The sequence below is a fragment of the Osmerus mordax genome, chromosome 7 (assembly GCF_038355195.1).
Source record: "Osmerus mordax isolate fOsmMor3 chromosome 7, fOsmMor3.pri, whole genome shotgun sequence".
In the NCBI taxonomy this organism is placed as follows: domain Eukaryota; kingdom Metazoa; phylum Chordata; class Actinopteri; order Osmeriformes; family Osmeridae; genus Osmerus; species Osmerus mordax.
Genome location: NC_090056.1, coordinates 10,055,544 through 10,075,395, shown reverse-complemented (window position 1 = coordinate 10,075,395; position 19,852 = coordinate 10,055,544). Strand labels below are relative to the sequence as shown.

At 46.6% G+C, this 19,852-nt stretch overlaps 2 protein-coding genes across 2 annotated transcripts in view; both read right to left on the bottom strand.

The window, feature by feature from the left end:
* Positions 1–842: 842 nt before the first annotated feature.
* iffo2a (intermediate filament family orphan 2a) lies at positions 843–11,054 on the bottom strand. Its single transcript, XM_067240779.1, has 9 exons — positions 10,110–11,054; positions 5,178–5,238; positions 4,632–4,727; positions 3,875–4,045; positions 3,607–3,788; positions 2,825–2,972; positions 2,638–2,727; positions 2,409–2,545; positions 843–2,170 (listed from the first exon to the last, which is right to left on the bottom strand). The coding sequence occupies exons 1-9, from the start codon at positions 10,631–10,633 to the stop codon at positions 2,065–2,067; spliced, it is 1,515 nt and encodes a 504-aa protein (XP_067096880.1). The 5' UTR covers positions 10,634–11,054; the 3' UTR covers positions 843–2,064.
* Positions 11,055–11,459: 405 nt separating this feature from the next.
* Positions 11,460–19,852, bottom strand: part of ubr4 (ubiquitin protein ligase E3 component n-recognin 4) — a 35,420-nt gene continuing 27,027 nt past the window's right edge. Inside the window, exons 80-102 of the mRNA XM_067240757.1 lie at positions 19,742–19,851; positions 19,449–19,590; positions 19,203–19,284; positions 18,943–19,116; positions 18,674–18,795; positions 18,386–18,583; positions 18,167–18,247; positions 17,960–18,047; positions 17,703–17,830; positions 17,489–17,596; positions 17,244–17,360; positions 16,297–16,487; positions 15,999–16,172; positions 15,773–15,872; positions 15,400–15,618; positions 14,939–15,052; positions 14,700–14,842; positions 14,480–14,605; positions 13,886–14,080; positions 13,467–13,691; positions 13,186–13,276; positions 12,929–13,091; positions 11,460–12,766 (exon numbers count right to left, since the gene is read on the bottom strand). Of these exons, the coding sequence (XP_067096858.1) occupies positions 12,702–12,766; positions 12,929–13,091; positions 13,186–13,276; positions 13,467–13,691; positions 13,886–14,080; positions 14,480–14,605; positions 14,700–14,842; positions 14,939–15,052; positions 15,400–15,618; positions 15,773–15,872; positions 15,999–16,172; positions 16,297–16,487; positions 17,244–17,360; positions 17,489–17,596; positions 17,703–17,830; positions 17,960–18,047; positions 18,167–18,247; positions 18,386–18,583; positions 18,674–18,795; positions 18,943–19,116; positions 19,203–19,284; positions 19,449–19,590; positions 19,742–19,851 (3,156 nt within the window). The 3' untranslated portion in view covers positions 11,460–12,701. The remainder of the gene's footprint in view (positions 12,767–12,928; positions 13,092–13,185; positions 13,277–13,466; positions 13,692–13,885; positions 14,081–14,479; positions 14,606–14,699; positions 14,843–14,938; positions 15,053–15,399; positions 15,619–15,772; positions 15,873–15,998; positions 16,173–16,296; positions 16,488–17,243; positions 17,361–17,488; positions 17,597–17,702; positions 17,831–17,959; positions 18,048–18,166; positions 18,248–18,385; positions 18,584–18,673; positions 18,796–18,942; positions 19,117–19,202; positions 19,285–19,448; positions 19,591–19,741; position 19,852) is intronic.

The window sequence follows — 19,852 nt, the reverse complement described above, 5'->3', positions numbered from 1 at the left end:
AGAGATATTCTGCACTGCTGCTCGGCTAGGTCAGTCTGTTTATGTTGATCTTTAGTTCATAGCTAAAGTTATATACTGTGCATCCAACATGCTAACCTGATACTGCACATCCAACATGCTAACTTAAGTCTAAATCAACCAGGTTCTAATCAAGAACTAAGTTTTAGAAATCCGAATAGCTGCTCTTCAAGGTTTTCTGAGGAGATTTAAGAGATGTGACAGTTAGTTCCTACCTATCAACTATCACAACTTGGACTATACTTGCCTTACTGTCTGTCCATAGGTAAACTAAAGGCTGAGACATAACATGGTGTGTTTCCACGACTGAGAGCAGATTTGCTGGTGTGGTTTCATACCACTGAGAGCAAATTTGCCTTGAATATGAGACCGAGTAACTCAAAACCAGACCACCTTCTGATTTTGTCACAATAATATTGTGTTTTATGTCAACCTCATTATTACAGAGTCAAATAGCATGTAAATTAAGAGCATTGCACGAGCTGGGATATTTCCTTGCTGTTACCAACATGTCATTTTCACAGGGAATATTTGCATAGTTGCATGTTTGGGTATAATCAGTGGCTATACGGCTGGTTGGTGGAACCAAAATTCTTGAGTGACACTTGAGCCTTGATTTTAAGTTGCTTAAGGATTATTACAATAAAATGATGGTTTTCATGGCGACAATTGAAAGTGAGAGGAATGACAATAGCATAAAATGCTGCCATTTTTATTAAATCCCATGTAAATACATTGTTTAGTCACCCTGGGAATGTTCGGTTTGCAAGCATTTGCAATAAGATAAACATAAACAAACTTATAGTCAGATATCTCTGACACATGGCTGTTTCCTTTGAAACAAACATCCATTCAAAGAAATACAAGTTGACAAAATAAAAGTAATTTCTCAATTAATCAAGGAAAACATGTCCTAGTGATAAAGGTCATATTAGTTGATTGCTTTTTCATTTTTTGGTGCAAATAAAACAGTTAAAATAAATTATAACAGGTACAATAACATGGTTCAGTACATCAAAAAGAATAAAATAAGGCAATCCAGATCATTTCTGAGTTCAGCATATCAGTAGGCACATGGGTATACAATAACTGTTAAAAACCAGGGTTTTCTTTCTTTGTTTTGTTTTCTTTCGAATCTAGATAAACAGTTATGATGTGAATGCAGAATACTCAATGCTACAGATGTCTGAGACAGTAAACTGGCCCACACAAAAACAAAACTTGGTCAAAACTATTGATGTCAGTCCAAAAATAAGGCTTCTACTTATTGCATAGTACATACATAAACAGTGTTTTCATTGCTGTAGTGGTTGCGTTGCTGGGGAGGGGGTGATGCCAGCACAACACTTGAATGTTTGTGTACATTATGCATGTCAACAAGAGATTCAGGCCGAGTCCTCATTCTCAAGCTAGAATTCAGCACTTGAGACTGGGGACTCAGAGTGGAGACTTGTTACTGTATACAGACCTGCACTAGAGCCTCAGTCCTACTCTAAGTGTGATCTAAGGCAAGGGAATTAATATCAGCGTGTAATCACTGGTTTCCAGTTTTGAGTTTAGAGACAGTATATTAAATCTTTATGGCAACATTGAATCGGAGATGATGGACCATTAAATCGTTTGATAGAGCACTGATGACTCAATGTGTCCGGTTTCATGTCTCTGTGTAAATAAATATTCTATTTGACCAAATACTGTATTTTGTATTGAGTGTGTGTTTGAAGACACAGGTGAGCTGGAATATATAGAGTGTTGTCTCGAGTAACCTTCTTAGGAAGAACAGCTTTTCCCAATTATGAATACACTTAGACCCCTGTCACTCATCAGATCTGAGCTGAGCTGAACCGACCTAACCCAGCTATAATGGGCGGGGCCAGCTCACCCCAGTTCAGATGGGCACCATGGTGTGAGCAGGGTTTAAATGAAGCAGCACCAATCGGAATCCTCCACAGAGAAACGTCAGGGGTGGGGGGGAGCTGGGTGTCAAGGAGGGCGGCCGTGTCTCTGTTCTCTCCCCTGGGTGCTGGGTGGGAGTCCTGTCGATCATCAGCTGACCCCGCCTTCAGCCTCTGCGTCCTTCTCCATCTCCTCCTGGATCTCGTCGCTGTTCCCTGAATCGCTGCTCGACACAGAGCTGAACGATGGGGAGTTCCTATAGGCAGGTCAGAGGGAACAGCTCAAAAAGTTTACCCTGCATTTACATGTACAACGCATCACAAAGAGGCTTTCATTTGAATTCAAAGTAAATATTTGTCTGTATATACTATATACTACTTCTTTGGCTTGAAAGGAAACTGGAAGCCACAGCAGAGTACTGCTGCCCTCTGCAGGTGACAATATGCAAGGTCCCAGTCTCCACTGGAGCCTGATCCTTGTCAAGGCTGCCTCACCTGCCGGTGCCCCCGGAGCCCTTGATGAGTCTCCTGCAGGTCTCCATCTGCACGTCCAGCCCTCGCTTCATGCTGCACATCTCCATGTACTCATGCAGGTGTCTGCTCATGTCGTCCTTGGCTGTAGCCAGCTCTAGCTGTGGGAAGGGCAGAGTGGGGGTCAGAGGAGGAGACAAGGAGAGAGGAATGGGGTGTCAGGAGAAAGGAGGGGGGTTCCTCATGTTCTCACCTCAATCTTCCCCATGGTCTCCTGGTACTCCTTTTCTCTGTTCTGGATTAGACACTCGGTCTTGTCGATGAGACTACCCACACTAATATCCTGAGAGGCCAAACCACAAAACACACATATACAGTGTCATGTTGACATGCACGCACACTGACCTGATTGGATGAGTCAGCAGGGGTGGGGTCCTGACCTGCTCGGGGCCCTCCCCCTGGCCCTCAGCAGCTGAGGCGGATGCAGAGGGGAGGTTGTAGTTGGTGAAGTCCTCCCACAGGAGCAGCGTGTCCTCGTTCTCCCATGCCAGGCTGTCGCAGTCATCCTCAAAGTCAAATGTTTCTCGCCTGGCAACAGAACAATTATCTAAACCACTGCTGCTTATGAGAGAGAGGGGACGGAGGAGGGCAGGATATAGGAGTGGTGGAAGATGGTTGATATGGACAAGAGTGAGGAAGAAAGAGAGACAGAAAGAGAGAAAAGGACAGGATGGTGGAGGGGCAGGTGGGTCCAGAAGCAAGGAGGCATAAAACGTGAGGGGGAAACCAAAGCAAACAGCAAGAATTCCCAAAGAAAGAGGACAAGGAAGACAGAGAACAACAAACAGACAGTGACTCACAGACACACAAACATATATATTATAATACACAAAACACCAGACCATAATACTGACTATTTAAACCCACTTGATGATGACTGAGCATATACAGTACTGTTTGAACAAAAGCATAACTGCAGTTCATGAGATGACCAGAGGGTGGCAGTACTACACTACAACTGCTTGTGCACTTGACAGGAAATGGTGAACCACAAATGGGCATTTCTCCACACAACAAAAACAAGGTCTGTGGCCACAGTTGCAAAACAAATACAAGTACAGCAGGTAAGTAATATATATTCTAAGCTCTAGTTGGACAGTATAGCGGCTCCAATTTGTGGAGGTGAACTTAGGCCCACAGTGTTCTGGGTAAGACCACTCACAACTGGTTGAGCATGCGCTTCATCTCGTCTGTGATGTTGAGAGTTGCTGCCACCTCTCCAGCCTGCTGCTCCTGCTCCTCCTGCTCCCCCTCCACCTCCTCCCCACCAGGCCCAGGCTCCATGTCAGAGCTCTTCTCCTCACACGCTCCCTTACGCTCCTTCCTCCTGCAGGCCATGGCACCCTGACCCCCAGAGGCACAGCAGTCAGTCACATGAAAACACCTGGGTGTTACTCGGAGAGAGGAGGAGAAAGAGAGGGTCACTGCACCTTGCTCTCCGGGGCTCTGGAGGGACTAGCGTGGAACATCTTGCTCATGTCCTCCGAGTTGCGTTGCTGGGCAACATCGCACATCTTAGCTGTGATGTCGATGCGTCTGCAGATGTCCATGTCCACCGTCATAGCCTTCTCCTGGATGGCAGTATCCAAGTCTGACCTTTGCTATAAGAAGACATTCATTGTTCACTGGTGACTGGGGTATTTACATAACAATGACAGATTAAGTTTGAGGGAGTCTAAATGGGATTAGGAGATGCGAGACTGTTGAAGCAGGAAACAGTAGTCAGACTGGGAGTGGAGCTCATTTGTCAGTGGCGTTAGCTCCTCCACAGTCCAGTAGGAGAGACTGCAAGCTGGAGTTGATTAGAACTCTGGCCAAAACCACGCCGCCTCAGAGAACACTGGGAGTTTGTGTTGGAGGTTTCAGTGCTTCTCACCACACTGCTGCTCTGCGCCAGACTCTGTAGCTGGCTCTGACCAAAACCAAAGGAATTTCCTGTAAACTCCATGCAGTGACTCCAAATATGAACTGACCATGAAACTGACTTTGGACAGAATGTTCTGACTAATCTGGTCTTCTTGTTATCTATCTATCTTAGATAACAACAAAGGTGGAAAATTCTCAAATTGTGCCTCACCATAGAACAGTGTAATTCCACAAGATCTTTAAAAAAAAAAATGTTTTATCATTAAACATATTTGGAATTTGGTAAAGAGTACATGTGTGGTAACATTTGTTAGGACTTACATCGGTCATGAGGCTCTTGAAAGCCCCCAGCTCTGTGTTGAGCCTCTCCACCTTCTCTGTAAGCTCCTCTTGGACCACCTCAGACTCCTGGGCGTTCTGTAGACAGAGCATGACAGGACCAGGCATGGCTTCACTCACTTACATAGCCTAATAGTTTAAATATGTGTCATTGGCACTGACTTACTAATAAAATACAACCATGAGGATTCATAAAATACCAGTTAACACTCCCAGCTCTAGGAAACAATAATGTACATAGGGGCCCTAAAGTATCTATCCTCACCCCACCCAAAACCAGATGCTACTGGCAGTTCAGAATCTTCCAAAGCTGTTTAACTTAAAAACATAGAGGCCAGTGATAACCAAACACACTGATAACCCCATGTTATCACAGGAGTTGACATTTGAAACAGGCCATCCTGCGTTAACCCATTCACCCTGTCAGGAGCACACCCAACAACCCCCCTGTAATGGCGCTTCACAGTGTTCCAAGGGAGAGTGAGGAAACGGGTGGATGGACTTGAATTCAGGTGAAAGGGCTCATACCTCTTGAAGGGTCTCCACCATAGCCTCCATCTGCTGGCGCCTGGACAACTCCTCCTCCCATCTGGAATACACACATACGTGGTCATCTGGTCAGTCCAACACATTCAGACAAAACTCAACTTGTATGACTGGGGTGGGACGCATGGAGCTTGCCTATTGTGAAGCTAACCTAAGCTGACATGGCCCAGATGGGTGCTACCTTGGTTTGTAGATGTCTTTGTCTTTGTTTTCTCACAATCTCTATGGTAGCATGAGCAACCAACTACACATGCTTGTGAATCACCACAATAAGGACAAGAAGAGTCCTTTAGGGATGCTTTTGTTCAACTCTTTCAGACACTGTCTTTTGGTTTCTGTTGCTCCGAAATCCAAAATGCTTGAAGTGCAGTCTTCCTGTGCCAGGCCGGTGGGTAACTGTCTGCTGCTTTGTTACTCTGTGATTAAGTTTCCTGTCTGCTCGGTTAAAAGTGGACTTGGCTGGACACCCAGCATAGCTTCAAGCCAAAACACCTCCTTGAGACGACTGGACGCACACAGCACATTTCTGGGGTTTAACCACCAGGGCCTAAAAGCTCCTTTACCCAACTGGACATGTGCTGAAGTAGGAATAGCTCTGTCTGGCCTCTGTATTCACACTCACGTTAAACCAAGCTTATTTAGTCAAGCTCTGAAAAATTTGAGGTTCATTCCCTCTGCTACTGCTGCTGCTCCAGTTGTTCTACCTCCCTCTGAGAATCTCTCTCTGGGCACAGGAAGTGGACAGTGTCTTAGCATGCCCTAGTAGGGCGTATCCAGATGGCTAACATAGCTGACATGCATGCTAGGAGTGGTCATGCTGGTTGTAATGTGACCTAGATACAGACTGTGGAGGGAGGGGTCTCAGAGTACTGCTGACTGCACAAGGTCATGGTTATCTGACCTCTTCCCTTCCCTCTTCTCTGCTTTTCTCCAAGGAAACATCCAATAGTGACTATTAATCACACCTAGCTGAGTCTTCTTCTTATAAGATATTAAGTATTTTTACAGCAACACGTTCATCTTACCAAGTAAACCTGTACATCTCAAGTATGCCATAGAAAGAGGGTGCAGTGACTGACAAGAAAACTTTAAACTTGAAGAAAGTGCAGTGTAGTCAGTGCAGCTAAACACATCGTCAAATTCTCTTATTTTTTTAAAAGTCTGAATGGTGTTTTTTTCAAAGGCTTATCCCTCTTTTAGACCATCTTTCTCATGTTAGATATACATGTTTTTATACCCCCGACAACTGACGTTCAGGCTTCTGTTATGAAGACAGATTTGATCAGGAGTTTGTCCTCGAGGATAAGAGCCATGGAGAGACTGCAGTTTACAATGTAACTTGTCAGTTCAGGATTTGGCAATAGTATTGTATTTCAGAAACCAACCAATCTCAGCTTCACAGCTGTTTCATAACCATTTACATGCATGAATGGGCAGGTCATTACAGTGAATAGCCGGCACTAAGCTAGTTACGCACAATCAATGTGAAAGTGCGAATTGGGAAAACAACATTGCAGGGGCCAACAGAAGACCTCATTAACAGTACAAGAAGACATTCATTGTTGAGATACTGTCAAGTCAAATGTTAATTGCTAACTACAGTACTGAGAAACACATGGCAGAGTTAGAGCACCCACTTCACAGCATGTCATTAATGTGGCTTTTAGGAGAGGAAAGCCTGCAGGCTTGAGACTGCTCAGAGGATTTAAGACTCAAGATTTCAATATGAGAAACGCTACATGAATTTGGTACCCTTGGCTAATCAGATGCTGGATGATCCGTCACATCAGAAGTCTGAATCAAGCCAAAGACTCTAAAGACTCAGAAGGCTTAGGGAACCAGAGGAATGACATACTGGATGAAGATAATCGGCACCTACATGATTCTTAACCATCAAGGGTCACACAACATGCAGCCTAAAGCTTACTTCTATTAGTGTATAGTCAGGGGCGTTGTAAGACCCTTTTTACTGGGGCTAGTGCACGTGAAACTAAAGATAGTTTCTAAATGATAGGCCTACCGATCATCTTATTTTGACTAAAACATAAAAACAATATTACAAGTATAAAAAAAACGGTATTTGCACTCAAATGAATGCAAAATTAAATGTGCGCACCCGCATTAACTATTGATGTCCCTTCCAACGCTGATACCAAACTTGCGTCCCTGAACTGTTGTATAGTGGGTTAAGCAAGGGGAGTTTCTATAGCCTAGTAGTGCATTGTGCGCAGCAAGCTTGAAAGAAAAAAAAGGGACATGAATAGGGGCCTGTGCCCCAGTAGAGCTTTACGCCCCTGTGTATAGTTCAAGTCAAAACAGCAGCAAACACATGGTATCAGGAGCACCACTCCCACGCAGCCTCACACACTACCCACCTTCTTCATGTACAAGATATGAGGCACATACTGCCGCCATTACACCACAGACGAAACAATTATACTAATATAGAATTACACATTTCATTGTATGTACCTTTCGTATGGTAGTTGGGGGTGGGGTGCAGAAATCAATCCTATTAAAAAGGAGGTCGCTGTGCCAGGACAGAGCAGCAGAGGAGCCGGGCGGCCCTGCCTCGGCCCTGCCTCGGCCCTGCCTCGGCCCTGCCTCGGCCCTGCCTCGGCCCTGCCTCGGCCCTGCCTCAGCCCTGCCTCAGTCCTGCCTCAGTCCTCCACCAGACACCTCTGAGAGGGGAAGGACTGAGGCTCATGCTAACAGAAGCATTCCTACCCTGTAGAATATGATCCTTTACATTCAAACAGGACATCTGATCTGGGCACTTCATTCAAAGTAGGGATAATCCTATTTGGATATTACGACAAAACCGATCACATTTCCCCAGTCAAATGTAAATGTGATTGCGGATAAGAGTTAGTAAAAAATACCTCCTATGAATGCTTGCACACAAACATAAATAAACAGCATGGATAGCAGAGTTAGGCTTTAGGTATGAGCCAGTGTTATCTAATCTACCACATAAATGAAGCGCAGTCTAAGTCATAAGGCCTATGTAAATGATGTCAGATGGCTACTGTGAGTCATCCTTTGATGTCTGGCAATAGACACTGCATTGAGGAGAAGAAAAAAGACTAACTCCAGTTGTTCTGTCTTTCATCCAGACCTATCTTTTTATCCAGAAATCATAGAAACGTGATAGACTGCTGCACTGTGGAAATATGCACAAACTGCGCATAGAAATACAATATCAATCTCATAACTACCCCATAACTTGGGCACAATGAATCTCCCACATGGTGTTTGACATGAGTTTGACAGGGTTTCAATAGAGCTTTTGTCATTGATTTGACTGTATAGTAGACTAAGCTATACTGTACATGGCTGTGTTTGAATAATTGATTCAGAGAACTCTAGGGCATCTGGCATATGCCTGTTTCCTAGCCCAGGTAGGCATATACAGTAGATACACACACACACACATTTCAATAGATAGCTGAATACAGTAGAACAACAGTGTTCAGGGTCAAAGACCAAATACTTTAAGGGGATTGTATCAGCCACAGCCATATAACCTCCTTGTCTACCACTCACTGTAACTAAGGTTAAATCCAACTTGCAAACAAACATCCAGGAGAGGAATAATATAGTGCTTGTTAACCATTCCAATCTTTTATCCGATTGGCTTCATTTGAGAGGCCTGGATTAGTTAATGGAGATTTTGGACACAAATGAAGTTGTTTACTATTCACGTCTCTCTGTGTGAACGTGAGTGAATGCTTCCATAAATCACAGAGCATAACATGGGCATTCTCACACTGGGCTTAGTAACCCTAACAATGCATTCCTTTGGGCCAAGGAAGGGTGAGGACAGTCCTGGGACTAGGGAGGCAGTCTGAATACTCACAACAACTTGGTGTGGCTTCCCTCTTTAGAATGGATTGCAGTTTTCTTATTGGTCGGTGTGGAATATAAAATGGAGCCTATGGACATATTCCTGTAAATAGGGTTTCTGTAACAACAATAAATGCCCAGCCAGTGATGTGGGTTCATCCTGTACTCCAGGAAGCTCCAATATGTAAGGAGAGAGAGAGAAATAGAGAAGGAGAAAGAGATGACAAGTGTCTGATGGCATGCTGCCGCTGTGTTGCTGCTGGCCCAGTCACACAGGGCACAGCTGAGGACACTTCCTCTGTTGCCAGGCCAGCTGCACCAGTCTGTTGGAGGGTGGGTGGGACAAACACAGATGACTTCCTCGAAAGGCTATTTTCCCATCTGCTGAGGAAGGATGGTTTGTAGACAATGAAATAGTGAGAGGTTATGGGTTAAAAAAAAAAGAACCATCCTAAATCAAGAGTTGTCTGTTCTTCATTGTCAGCATGGCAGACCCATTTCTAATTCTCCACATCTGCATAAAGAATGGTCCAAAACCAGACAGCACATACAAGTGTGGTACTGTGCTGGGTTGTGAAGGGACAATATACTCTGTCTCTCATGTTTCACAGTTGAGTCACAGGGAAATGAGGCAGGAACAATAACTGTTCTAGTCACACAGGTTCATTTCCTTACTGAGAGAATGCAGTTGAATCAGAGGATGTGGATAATGCAGAAAGCCTTAGGGAAACAATGGTTTCATCAGACTGAACTCTGTTACTGTTATTGGCAGGGGGATTTTAAAAGCACAAATGTGTTGCATGTGCTTGATGAGTTGATGTCAAGATGCCACAAATAATGTAATCCAAAAAATCCTCTAAAGGGATCAGATCTTTCTCTAAATATAATGTTTGGAATGGGCTCTTACTAGACCACTCATAACTAACCAAAAGTTAAACCATATTTGTTATCATATTATTTCAGATTCATAAGGACTGTAGCATAATGTAGCAAACCTACAAATTACAACATTTGAAAAGTAAAATGTAGGCTCCACCACACCACATAGTCCGGAAAAAGGCAACTTACTTTTGTCTATATTCGTTTCTGTCTCGCTTCACTTTGGCTAAAACATTGTACAATGCTCGAAGTTCTGGGGTGATGGTATCAATTTGAACACCCACGCAGTTCGGTTGCATCCACGAAAGCCCAGGGTTCTGGAGAGTCTGGTATTGTTCCCCATAGCCCATCCTATGAGAAAAGTTCCAAATAGTCCCAGGTATCCGTTGCGGATGCTGGGCGCCTGAACAAGCTGGATCCAGATAGTTGGTTTGGGTAGCTTTTTCACGGGAGAAGTAGGCTCGGAAATGGGATTGCTCTAGTGCTTGTTGTAGCTGACTTTCTAAAAACGCATTTCGATGTTCTAAGTCGCGAACCTTAGCGAGGAAACTGCGAAATCGGAGGTTGAGTGTTTTCAAGACATGGATGTTGGAACCCAAATCATTCCGAAGAGCAGTGGTAGCGGCTGCACCCGCACCGGTAGATGCTGTTCGGATGTGGACTGTTGCAATACCAGAAGATGGTGAAGCCTCCGTGATGAGTGTTGAATTCATTATTTCTGGTCATAGGTTACAATAATAGGTATATTTACGTTGGTATTTTCGTTGTCATCTGCTGCCTGTACGACTGAATCTTCCTCCACGCCCAGTCTTTGATGGTTTTTCTACCGTGCCACGACGATGTCTATGATGTGATTCCTTGAAATGAGCGTTATGCGGGTAGATTTCAAATGGTGTAAACATCTCTTCAAGGCCTTTGTAGCTCTGTCATTCTGTAGCTCCGAATAATATCTGTAATGCGAAGTCACCTTGTTACCGATTGAGAAAGGTTCAAATACATTCTGAAGGACTGAAAATACCTTTATCCATCAAGCTTCGCTAGAATCCTCATTTTCGTTAAACAAGACTATCAATGACAGGCTTTGGATGCCACATTTCACATTCTCAGTACTCTGCGGGCTACCGATCCTTCCAGCTAAAGGTCCTTTCCTCTGGTAGCCGATACAATCACATCATGCTGTTCACTTCGCAAAATCCTCTCTCCACCCCTACGCCCCGCCCTCTCTCCTCAAACGATGTAGGAATCCGCTCTGACCACATAGGCCAAATATATTTGAGGTTTTGCAAGACAGCTACAAAAAAAGAGACATTTAACTGATACAGAACTTATAGTATTGAGACAAAGGTGGCAGGAAACAAACATCCCCTAAATTTGCAATAATCGGAAACTTAACCTTATCAAGAAATATATATACATTTAAAGATGATTTACAGATTGTGGCAATAGACTACGTTCTAATACATGTTTTATGAATGGTTCAATATCCAAATAGGAGCATGGCAATGAATTAAAATGCTATAAAAAACAAACCAGTCATAATTCTGGGTCAGATGTGGAATTATTAGGGCTTTATTAATCATTTGCTAATCCAAAGAGCAGACATTCAGCAACAGTTGAACATTGTAGCAGCGGGAATAAGCGAATTAACACTAAATTGGGTTCAGAACTCCACACCATGCATTCAGTTCAGAGTACAAAGACACCATTTTGTTGGCATCTATATGTTAAATAGTTATTTTATCACTGAGAGCAAGACTCAGTGGCACCTTGCTTACCAGAATGAGTCTGGGAATCATCTGCAGGATATTCTTGAGAATAATTGGGTGGAAGACCAAAACCAAGGAACAGGAGAATAGGTACAGGTAATAAAGATGGCCAGAGTAGTGTTGGGACCAGAATACAAATCAAGCAAAAAACAAAAACCTTACATCCAAAAAGAGTCTCTAAAGGAAGGATGCAGGCCCTTTTATTATCCATCTGGACAGTTAGGCTTCATTTGAGGTGGTGTAACCAGTCACAACTTCAGATATCACTAGTCACCAAATGAGGGCTTGACTTAAACAACTATATTGTAAATGTCTGTTACTGATTAAAAAAAACTTGCACATACACGCAAATTCAATAAAACACACCTGCTATCCAGCTTTGCCCATCACTCAAACTGAGTCAAGAACTACTGCAAGGACAAAACAGCCAGAGCTGAGAATGGTGCTCAACACAAGAGGATTCATTCACAGTCCTGTGAAACTCTCTGAGGCCTCGTGCAGTTAGAACATCAATGTATTGTCCTGATCCCCAAAAAAACAAAAAACCTCAAACTGTAACAAACAAAAAAAATTAACACAATGTCACTCTTTATATGTGGGGATCGAATCCCCCAAATTTTTTTGTGTTACTTTTTTCCCCCAGTCATGAGGAGAGCGGGGATAGCATAGGGGCTACCGTGTGTTAACTGTATCAGAAACATAGACATGTATCAGCTCCTCAGGCAACACAGAAATTCTGATTTACTTTAGGATGTCATAACAGGAGAAAAACTAAGTGGACAGTGGGGAAAAGTGTTTTGTGTAAGTGTGTGGGAGCATGTTCGTGGAAGTGTTTGCTGTGTGAGTGTGAGAGGAGAAAGAAGACAGAGTTTGTGTTCTCTGTTCTGTTAAGAGATGTCCTTTGAAGGTGCCTTTAGCGGGGCCAATGAGGTGGCCGTCCTCGGCGTTTGAACCACCTTACTGGGGGGGCAGGGTGGACATGGACCCCGGGGGTCTGGGGGCTTACTGGGCACCATCAGGGCACAGAGTTCAACAGGTCCTGGAGGAAGAGGTCTGGGTCTGGGATTTCCGATAGAAGACCTGGAGAGAAACACAGAGTTAGCCTCAGCACAAGCCTCACCATTGTTGAGTTTTCGTTTTTCCTCACCAGACTTAATGATGTGGTCAAAAAAAATACTGACAGAATCAACACCGACAGTATACAGTCTCTAGAGTGTGTTTGTGTGCCCGCGCAGTACAGACCGACGACATCCAGGAACTCTGAGAAGGACTCGGCGGGCATCAGCTCGTCCTGGAAGGCCCTGAGCACGCGCTCGGAGGCTTCGTAGATAGGCATGTCGTTGTGCCTCACGTACTCGGCCAGCGAGAAGGACCAGCCTCCCTCTGTGTTACTGGTGGGCACTTTCTGCATGAGGACAGCAGGGGAGAGGAGTCTGAGCACACATCCATAACTGTGAGCGGCAGCTTTCTCAGCACGGAGGAGATCTTCCGACGCTTACCCTGAACATGTCATACACCAGATCCACCAGGCCCCAGAAGAGAAGAGGGGAGCGATAGACTGCGTACTCCTTCAGTGTTTTATCTGTGAGTCTGAGGGGAACGAGTTCATGAGAGGACACTCTAGACCCAAGGCAGCTAAACAAATGTCGGACAAATACCTGATCGTGCTTTTACAAGCACTTAAGTGCATGGCCAAAGGCAAGACACACAGAAACAGACGGAAACATAAACCGCTAGTTATCCATTTCAATGTTCCCTCAGACCTGCCCCGCCGTCTTACTTGTTGGTGCACACGGCCGAGACCTTGCGTGCGTGTGCGGTGACCAGCAGCCTGCGGAGGACGTGCAGGCGTGAGGTCCTCCAGCGCTCCGGGGGCAGGATGTGCATGGCCAGCACCGTGAAGTAGTGGGGGCCGTCCACCTCGTAGGAACTCTCCACCCACTTCTCACAGGGCTGCTCTAGGAAGCTCTGCAGGTTCTTCTCCTCCCGAGACGTCGCTCTTGTCCTGCGGGGGGGGAGAGGAAGGAGGGAGGGAGGGCCGGGTGAGGAAACCCTCCACCCCGGACCTCAAGAACTCTATACCGAGGCTGACCACGGTGTGGCCGTGTGGTGGAGAAATGTAGGCACGCGGATGGTTCTCGACTGACTTGAGAACAGGAGCCTATGGTGAGTGTAGGGGGGGGGGGGGACGTGACGTACGTGTTGAGGACGTAGAGCACGGTGTGGATGATGTAGGGGATGAGGTGGATGTTGCTCTCGCGCCCTCCTCCGCCCGTGTCCACGCTGAAGGACTGCTCGGTGGCGAAGCGCAGGAACAGCAGCTTGGTGTCGTGGATGTTGAGCTGGTACGTGGGCTCTCTCTGTCCTGTGCACTCCTGCAGATATGTGTTGTGCCTGCAAGCCCAGAGGACGGGTCAGAGTTGGAGAACACGCAGTGCAAGGTCAAGTAACCGTGGGCAAATCAAATTTCCTTGAGAGGATGTGAAGTCAGTCAATCTATCCAGCAAACATATCCATCTCTTGGAATCTATTTTTGTGAATCTACGTACTCCATGAGTCAATGAAATTCCATATTCCCGGTGGACAAATTTTCAATTGTATCCAGAGCAGTTTGTATGTGTGTGTATGTGTTAGTGTGTGTGTATGTGTTAGTGTGTGTGTATGTGTTAGTGTGTGTGTATGTGTTAGTGTGTGTGTATGTGTTAGTGTGTGTATATGTGTTAGTGTGTGTGTATGTGTTAGTGTGTGTGTATGTGTTAGTGTGTGTGTATGTGTTAGTGTGTGTGTATGTACCTCGCCAGGCAGGTGGCAAAGGCTGATTCGGGGACGTGTGGCCCCCACACAGGCAGCAGGCCATTGCACTTGGTGTTGGCGTTTTGGAGGGCAGCGCTCTCCCACTCCTCTCTCCCCCGGGCCAGCCTGAGCAGAGGGTTAACAGGCACAGACATCAATGAAGAGGCACATGAGATACTGGCTGGTGTGTTTACATGTGTGTGTGTGCGTGTGTGTCTACCTGACGGCAGCAAGGTGGCAGTCATAGTGGACTATGTTAAAGTGTGAGACAGTGCTGTAGCCCTGCTGCTTGCGGGGCTTGTTCTCAAAGTCCTCAAGTGCAACCCGCTTGGTGAAGGTGTAGATCCCCAGGACCTTGGTAGGCTGGTGACCCAGACACAAAAACAAGAAGGACATGAAAACGGGTTCACTTCGCCGCCCCACGCCCTAGGACTGCATGGAGGTGTTGCTGCTGCGTACCTGGAACTTGTAGCCCTCCCTGCATATACAGCAGGTCAACCCTGGCTCCTCTATCAACTCCTCCATCTGCTTCAGCAGCGAGGTCTTGGTCACCACCTGGCCCTTCTCATTGGTCTGAAACAGAAGAGCAGCAGGAGTTGAGGGCAGCACGACGGCCATCACGACCCCTCGCACGATGAGCAGCCTGAAGATAGGTCTGCGTGGGACTCATCCCTCAGGTCTGAGTGGGACTCATCCCTCAGGTCTGAGTGGGACTCATCCCTCAAGTCTGAGTGGGACTCATCCCTCAAGTCTGAGTGGGACTCATCCCTCAGGTCTGAGTGGGACTCATCCCTCAGGTCTGAGTGGGACTCATCCCTCAGGTCTGAGTGGGACTCATCCCTCAGGTCTGCGTGGGACTCATCCCTCAGGTCTGCGTGGGACTCATCCCTCAGGTCTGATCTCCCTTCCTGCCTCCCTACCGTCATCCCCAGCGTGCCCAGAGCCTTCTGTCTCATGGCCATGGCCATGCGCTTCTTCTCAGCCCGCGTCTCCCTGCGCGCCGCGTCAATCTTCAGGTTGACCTCGGCGTGTTCCCGCAGCGCTTCCAGCAGGTTCTCGGCCAGGGTGCCGATGCCCTCGTCACTGGACACCTGCTCCAGCTTGTGCAGGTTGGTGATGGAGTCTGTGCCTATCAACATCTGGGGGGGGGGGAGGAAGAGAGAGAAGGGAGGATTGGGGAGTCAGCTGTGTTATGTGGTGTTGCAGAATGATGTAAACTGTAGATCAATGTAGGCATTAGGGTCAGATTCATGTTCCCTGGGTCCCTGTGTGGGCCTGCTGGGTACAGGGTACCTGTGTGGGGGGGTGCTGAGTGGCCAGGCCACGCAGCAGTCTGAGGATGAAGGGCAGAGCTGGTCGAGACAGGAACTTCTTCCACACGTCAGCATCCAGGCTAAGAAAGAGAGGAGGTCAGAGAAAACCTTGAATTCAGCCATTAAAAACGGAGCTGTATTTCATCTAGCAGTGACCAGAGGCCCACATTGACACAGAGCAGACAGACACCTGAAGAACGTCTTACTTTTTGGCATTGGGGATATGTTTCTTCATGTAGTCTAGTGCACTCTGTGTGATTCCTTTTTGCAGAATCAAATCTTTGAGCTGATGACCGTTGCTATTGTTCTTGATCCCAGACGCAATTTTACAGAAGCAGTCTAAGAAGACCTTATCATCAGCACTGTGCTCCTCATCATACCTGGAAAACACAGGGTGACATGTTCACGTACAATATATAGATAAATAGTCTGCCTTTTTTGCTGCAGATGCAGATCAAACTGTCCTGGGCTGCATTAGCCAGAGTGAGACGTGAGTGTTTGTACTTGTCGAAGCTGCAGCAGGGTTTGAAGCGCTCCACCAGGATGCGCATCTTCTCCAGCTCTCCAAAGGACAGGTAGGGGATGATGCGCAGGAGGCCCTGCAGAACACTGGGGTTGGAGCGCACAAACGGGGTGTTGATCTGGTCCAGGAGCATCACCAGCTGGTCCTTGTCTCCAGTAAGCAGCAGGTTACCCTGGAAGACAGGCGCCATCTCCTTTAACACCTGAAGAGGTCTGTCTTTAACCACTGATCAATTAACAATAACTAATGATTACTTTATTAATTTTATACTGTTTGGAATGCTCTGAATATAATAAACAACATTTGATCTATGCCTTGCTATATTAAGCTCATGAGCACATAACCCTTGGTCATGTCCAGGAGAGAAATATGCCTATCTATGATTTATGTTGCTTGCATCATTGATAAACTGTCGTTATGCTATTTTCTTATCCCTACAAAGCCATAAGTTAGTTATTTGTGCAAGGTCACAATATTACCATAAGTGTATAATGGCATGCAACTTAGAACGAGGAAAATACGAGTGTCAGGGCCATTTCTAGGAGCCCTATCTGAAAACCTAAACAGAAGCTATCTAGCATGCAGTGCCATTTTTCTGTGCCTGCGAAGGCTATGCTAATCATCACGTATCCCCCATGTTGGGATACCATTAACTCCCTTGATTTCCTGTATTCATTGTCCAGTCTTCTGAGATGCTCAACTTGAGTGTATCAGACACCTGCATATATGTTATAAATACGATGATTTTGTCTTGAACTTGTCCTTGGCGATTCACTTCATTGACTTGGTGCTTTCACAGCAATTGGGTACCATCTGATACATTTTCACACCACACTCTGGAAGACCTGCCTACCACCAGCAGGTCATCAGGTCCTCTATGGATTTCATTGTGCTAGAATCTCTGGTCCCTGGCGTGTCAGAGAGCTACCTTGTCCTCTGAGATCTCAGCGTTGGCCTCATCCAGAATGATCTCCATGATGCTCAGGACCTGCTCTGCTATGGAAGCCCCCCCACTGTCCTTACTCTCCTGCTCTGCCACCAACGCCTGGACACACAAACACAAAGGGTTAGGTTCATTTCATATCATGGCCAAATAATACCCAACTAATCATTTAATAGTTGATGTCGCGGCCTAATTATAAGCCAGTGGAGGAGACAGAGGAAGACACCCACCAGGTTGAGTGTACCCAGCATGACGTTGAGAGTGTTCATCTCTGGTTTGACCAACTGCTGCCTGTTTATTTTGACCTTCACACAGTAACTAAACAGCTTGAGCAAGACCTGGGCAATGAGAAGAGTGAGGATGAATCATTAACCACGGGTATCAAATCTCCATCTCTGGATTGTGTCAGGACATCTTAGCTGCTTAAAACGACTGTTGACCAACCGTGAGTAGGTGTCTCCCCTGCTTGAAGTCCTTGATTCCAGACAGCCTGCTGAGCATGCACTCCAAGCCACCACACTGTGCCATCACGCCCGCCATCTTGTACACCTCCTCGTCATCCTCCTCTTCATCTACATGTTGGTGAGAGGACAAAGACCACACTCATGACCTCCATCTCAGCAGAAGGTCGTCCTCCCCATCTCCTTAGCAGTATGACTCACTAGGACTGAGGCATCATTAGAATGGACTTGGTGTCTCACCCGTGGTTGAGTCCAGTGACTCGATGAACTCCTCAGTGGCGTCTCCTAGCAACCCCCTCATACGGTAGATGATCCTCATGGGCTCGCCCTGACAACAACCAAACACGATATACATCTTCAACAAGCCTCCACAGCTTCTAAGAACCACAGAAGATATCCCTGGGTAGAACTACTGGCGGGAAGTGGTGTCCATTTATTAGTTCTCACCTCGTTGGTTGGGCACCACACCTTCTTGTAGACCTCCACCACTGACAGATCCAAACTGATGATCTTGTTGTTCACTAGAAGCTGGAACAGGAAGAGGCATGAGAAGATCAGGGCCCACTTCCGTCACACAGGTGTGTCACCTCATTTGTTAAATGCAAACCAGGCTTCCACCAGTGGCTACATAACCATCAGGCCTGATAAGAACTTGGTGCCAGCTACCTCCATGCCGCTGTCGTCCTCCAGCAGGGCCACCAGGTCACAGTCCTGGCAGATCTTGTTCTTGATGTCCCTCATGAGGGGGCCGATGCCCGGCTCGTTGCTGCTGTAGGGGTTCCCTGGCATGCGGCCCTGCAGGAAGTCCTCCTGCTGGGGGTCTTTCTCCAGAGTCACAAAGAACTCAGTCACCTCGTTCTCCTCCTGGGGGAACGGGAGATGTTTAGCTGTGCACTAGATACATACATCTGTGTGTACATATTATACGTTCCATAAAACCCCCCCTTGACTCACAGGGTAGATGATGCTGCATAGTCTCTCAAAGATGAACACTGGAGTCCGGTAGTCGTCCAGGTTGTAGCGCTTCGCAGTCTCTATGCACACCGCCATGAAGGCCTTTGTCTCAGACTCCGTCCCTGTGAGCAGACAGGACTAGGTTACGGCTATGCCGTGTGCTATGACACGGCACAATGCAGCCCTGCTTATCTCCACCTGTAGCTCCGGCATAGTGGAGGAGTAGGCTGAGAGGTTTGGAAGCGGAGCCAGGGCGGGTGGGGGCGTACCTGTGGTCATGTCCTCCAGCATCTCCAGCAGCATGTCCTGGGTCTCGTCTATGAGCTTGGTGCGCTGCACCACCAGCTTCCTCAGACACAGGTAGCCGTTGAGGACGGTGCCCACCAGGCGGCTCTTGAAGTGACGCTTGATGGATTCCACCTCCACAAACGAAGACAGTAGACCTGCGCGGCACACAGTCTGGGAGTTTAACACATGTATCATTGAAGGCTATTGTGCATGTGATGAAGGTCTGTTACAGGCTGCATACCGGTCAGGCTCTTGAGGGCGTAGCCTTGCTGCAGGTCTGTGCTCAGTGTCGCCTCCTCCAATGCCAACAGGTTGGCGATTTCCTAGGGGAGAAAAGCACCACTTAACTACGAGTTCATCTGACAGAGTAGACCAATATACTCGCTCATTCTATTTCAAACAGTGAATACATTCCAGATGTCCACGAGCTACAGAAGATAGGAAAGGTGAGGTCCAGGCTGTAGTGGATGGCGGGAGGAGCCACTACCTTGGTGATGAGGTTCCCAATGTAGGGCAGGACTCCACGGGCTGCCAGGTACACCTTCCAATGAGCCGGCTTGATGAGCTTCTGGTACAGACCCAGGTACTCTGCTGCACACTCGCCAGCTACGCTCAGCTCATCCAAGTAACTGACAAGCACACACACAGTTTAGAATATTGCACTGATATGACAAATATCATCTTATATTTCATATATTACAATATATGAAATTGACCTGAAAGGCGACGCTAAATGTCTGATAGTTCAACAAACATCTGGAATATTCCTGTGCCTGTTACCTGGTGAGCAGGTCCAACACTTGCTGCTTGCGGCTCGGGATGGTGGTGAGGGCTTCCACGATGGTGCATGCTGCCTGTCTGGCTGCCTGAGTGGCTGGGGTGAACAGCACC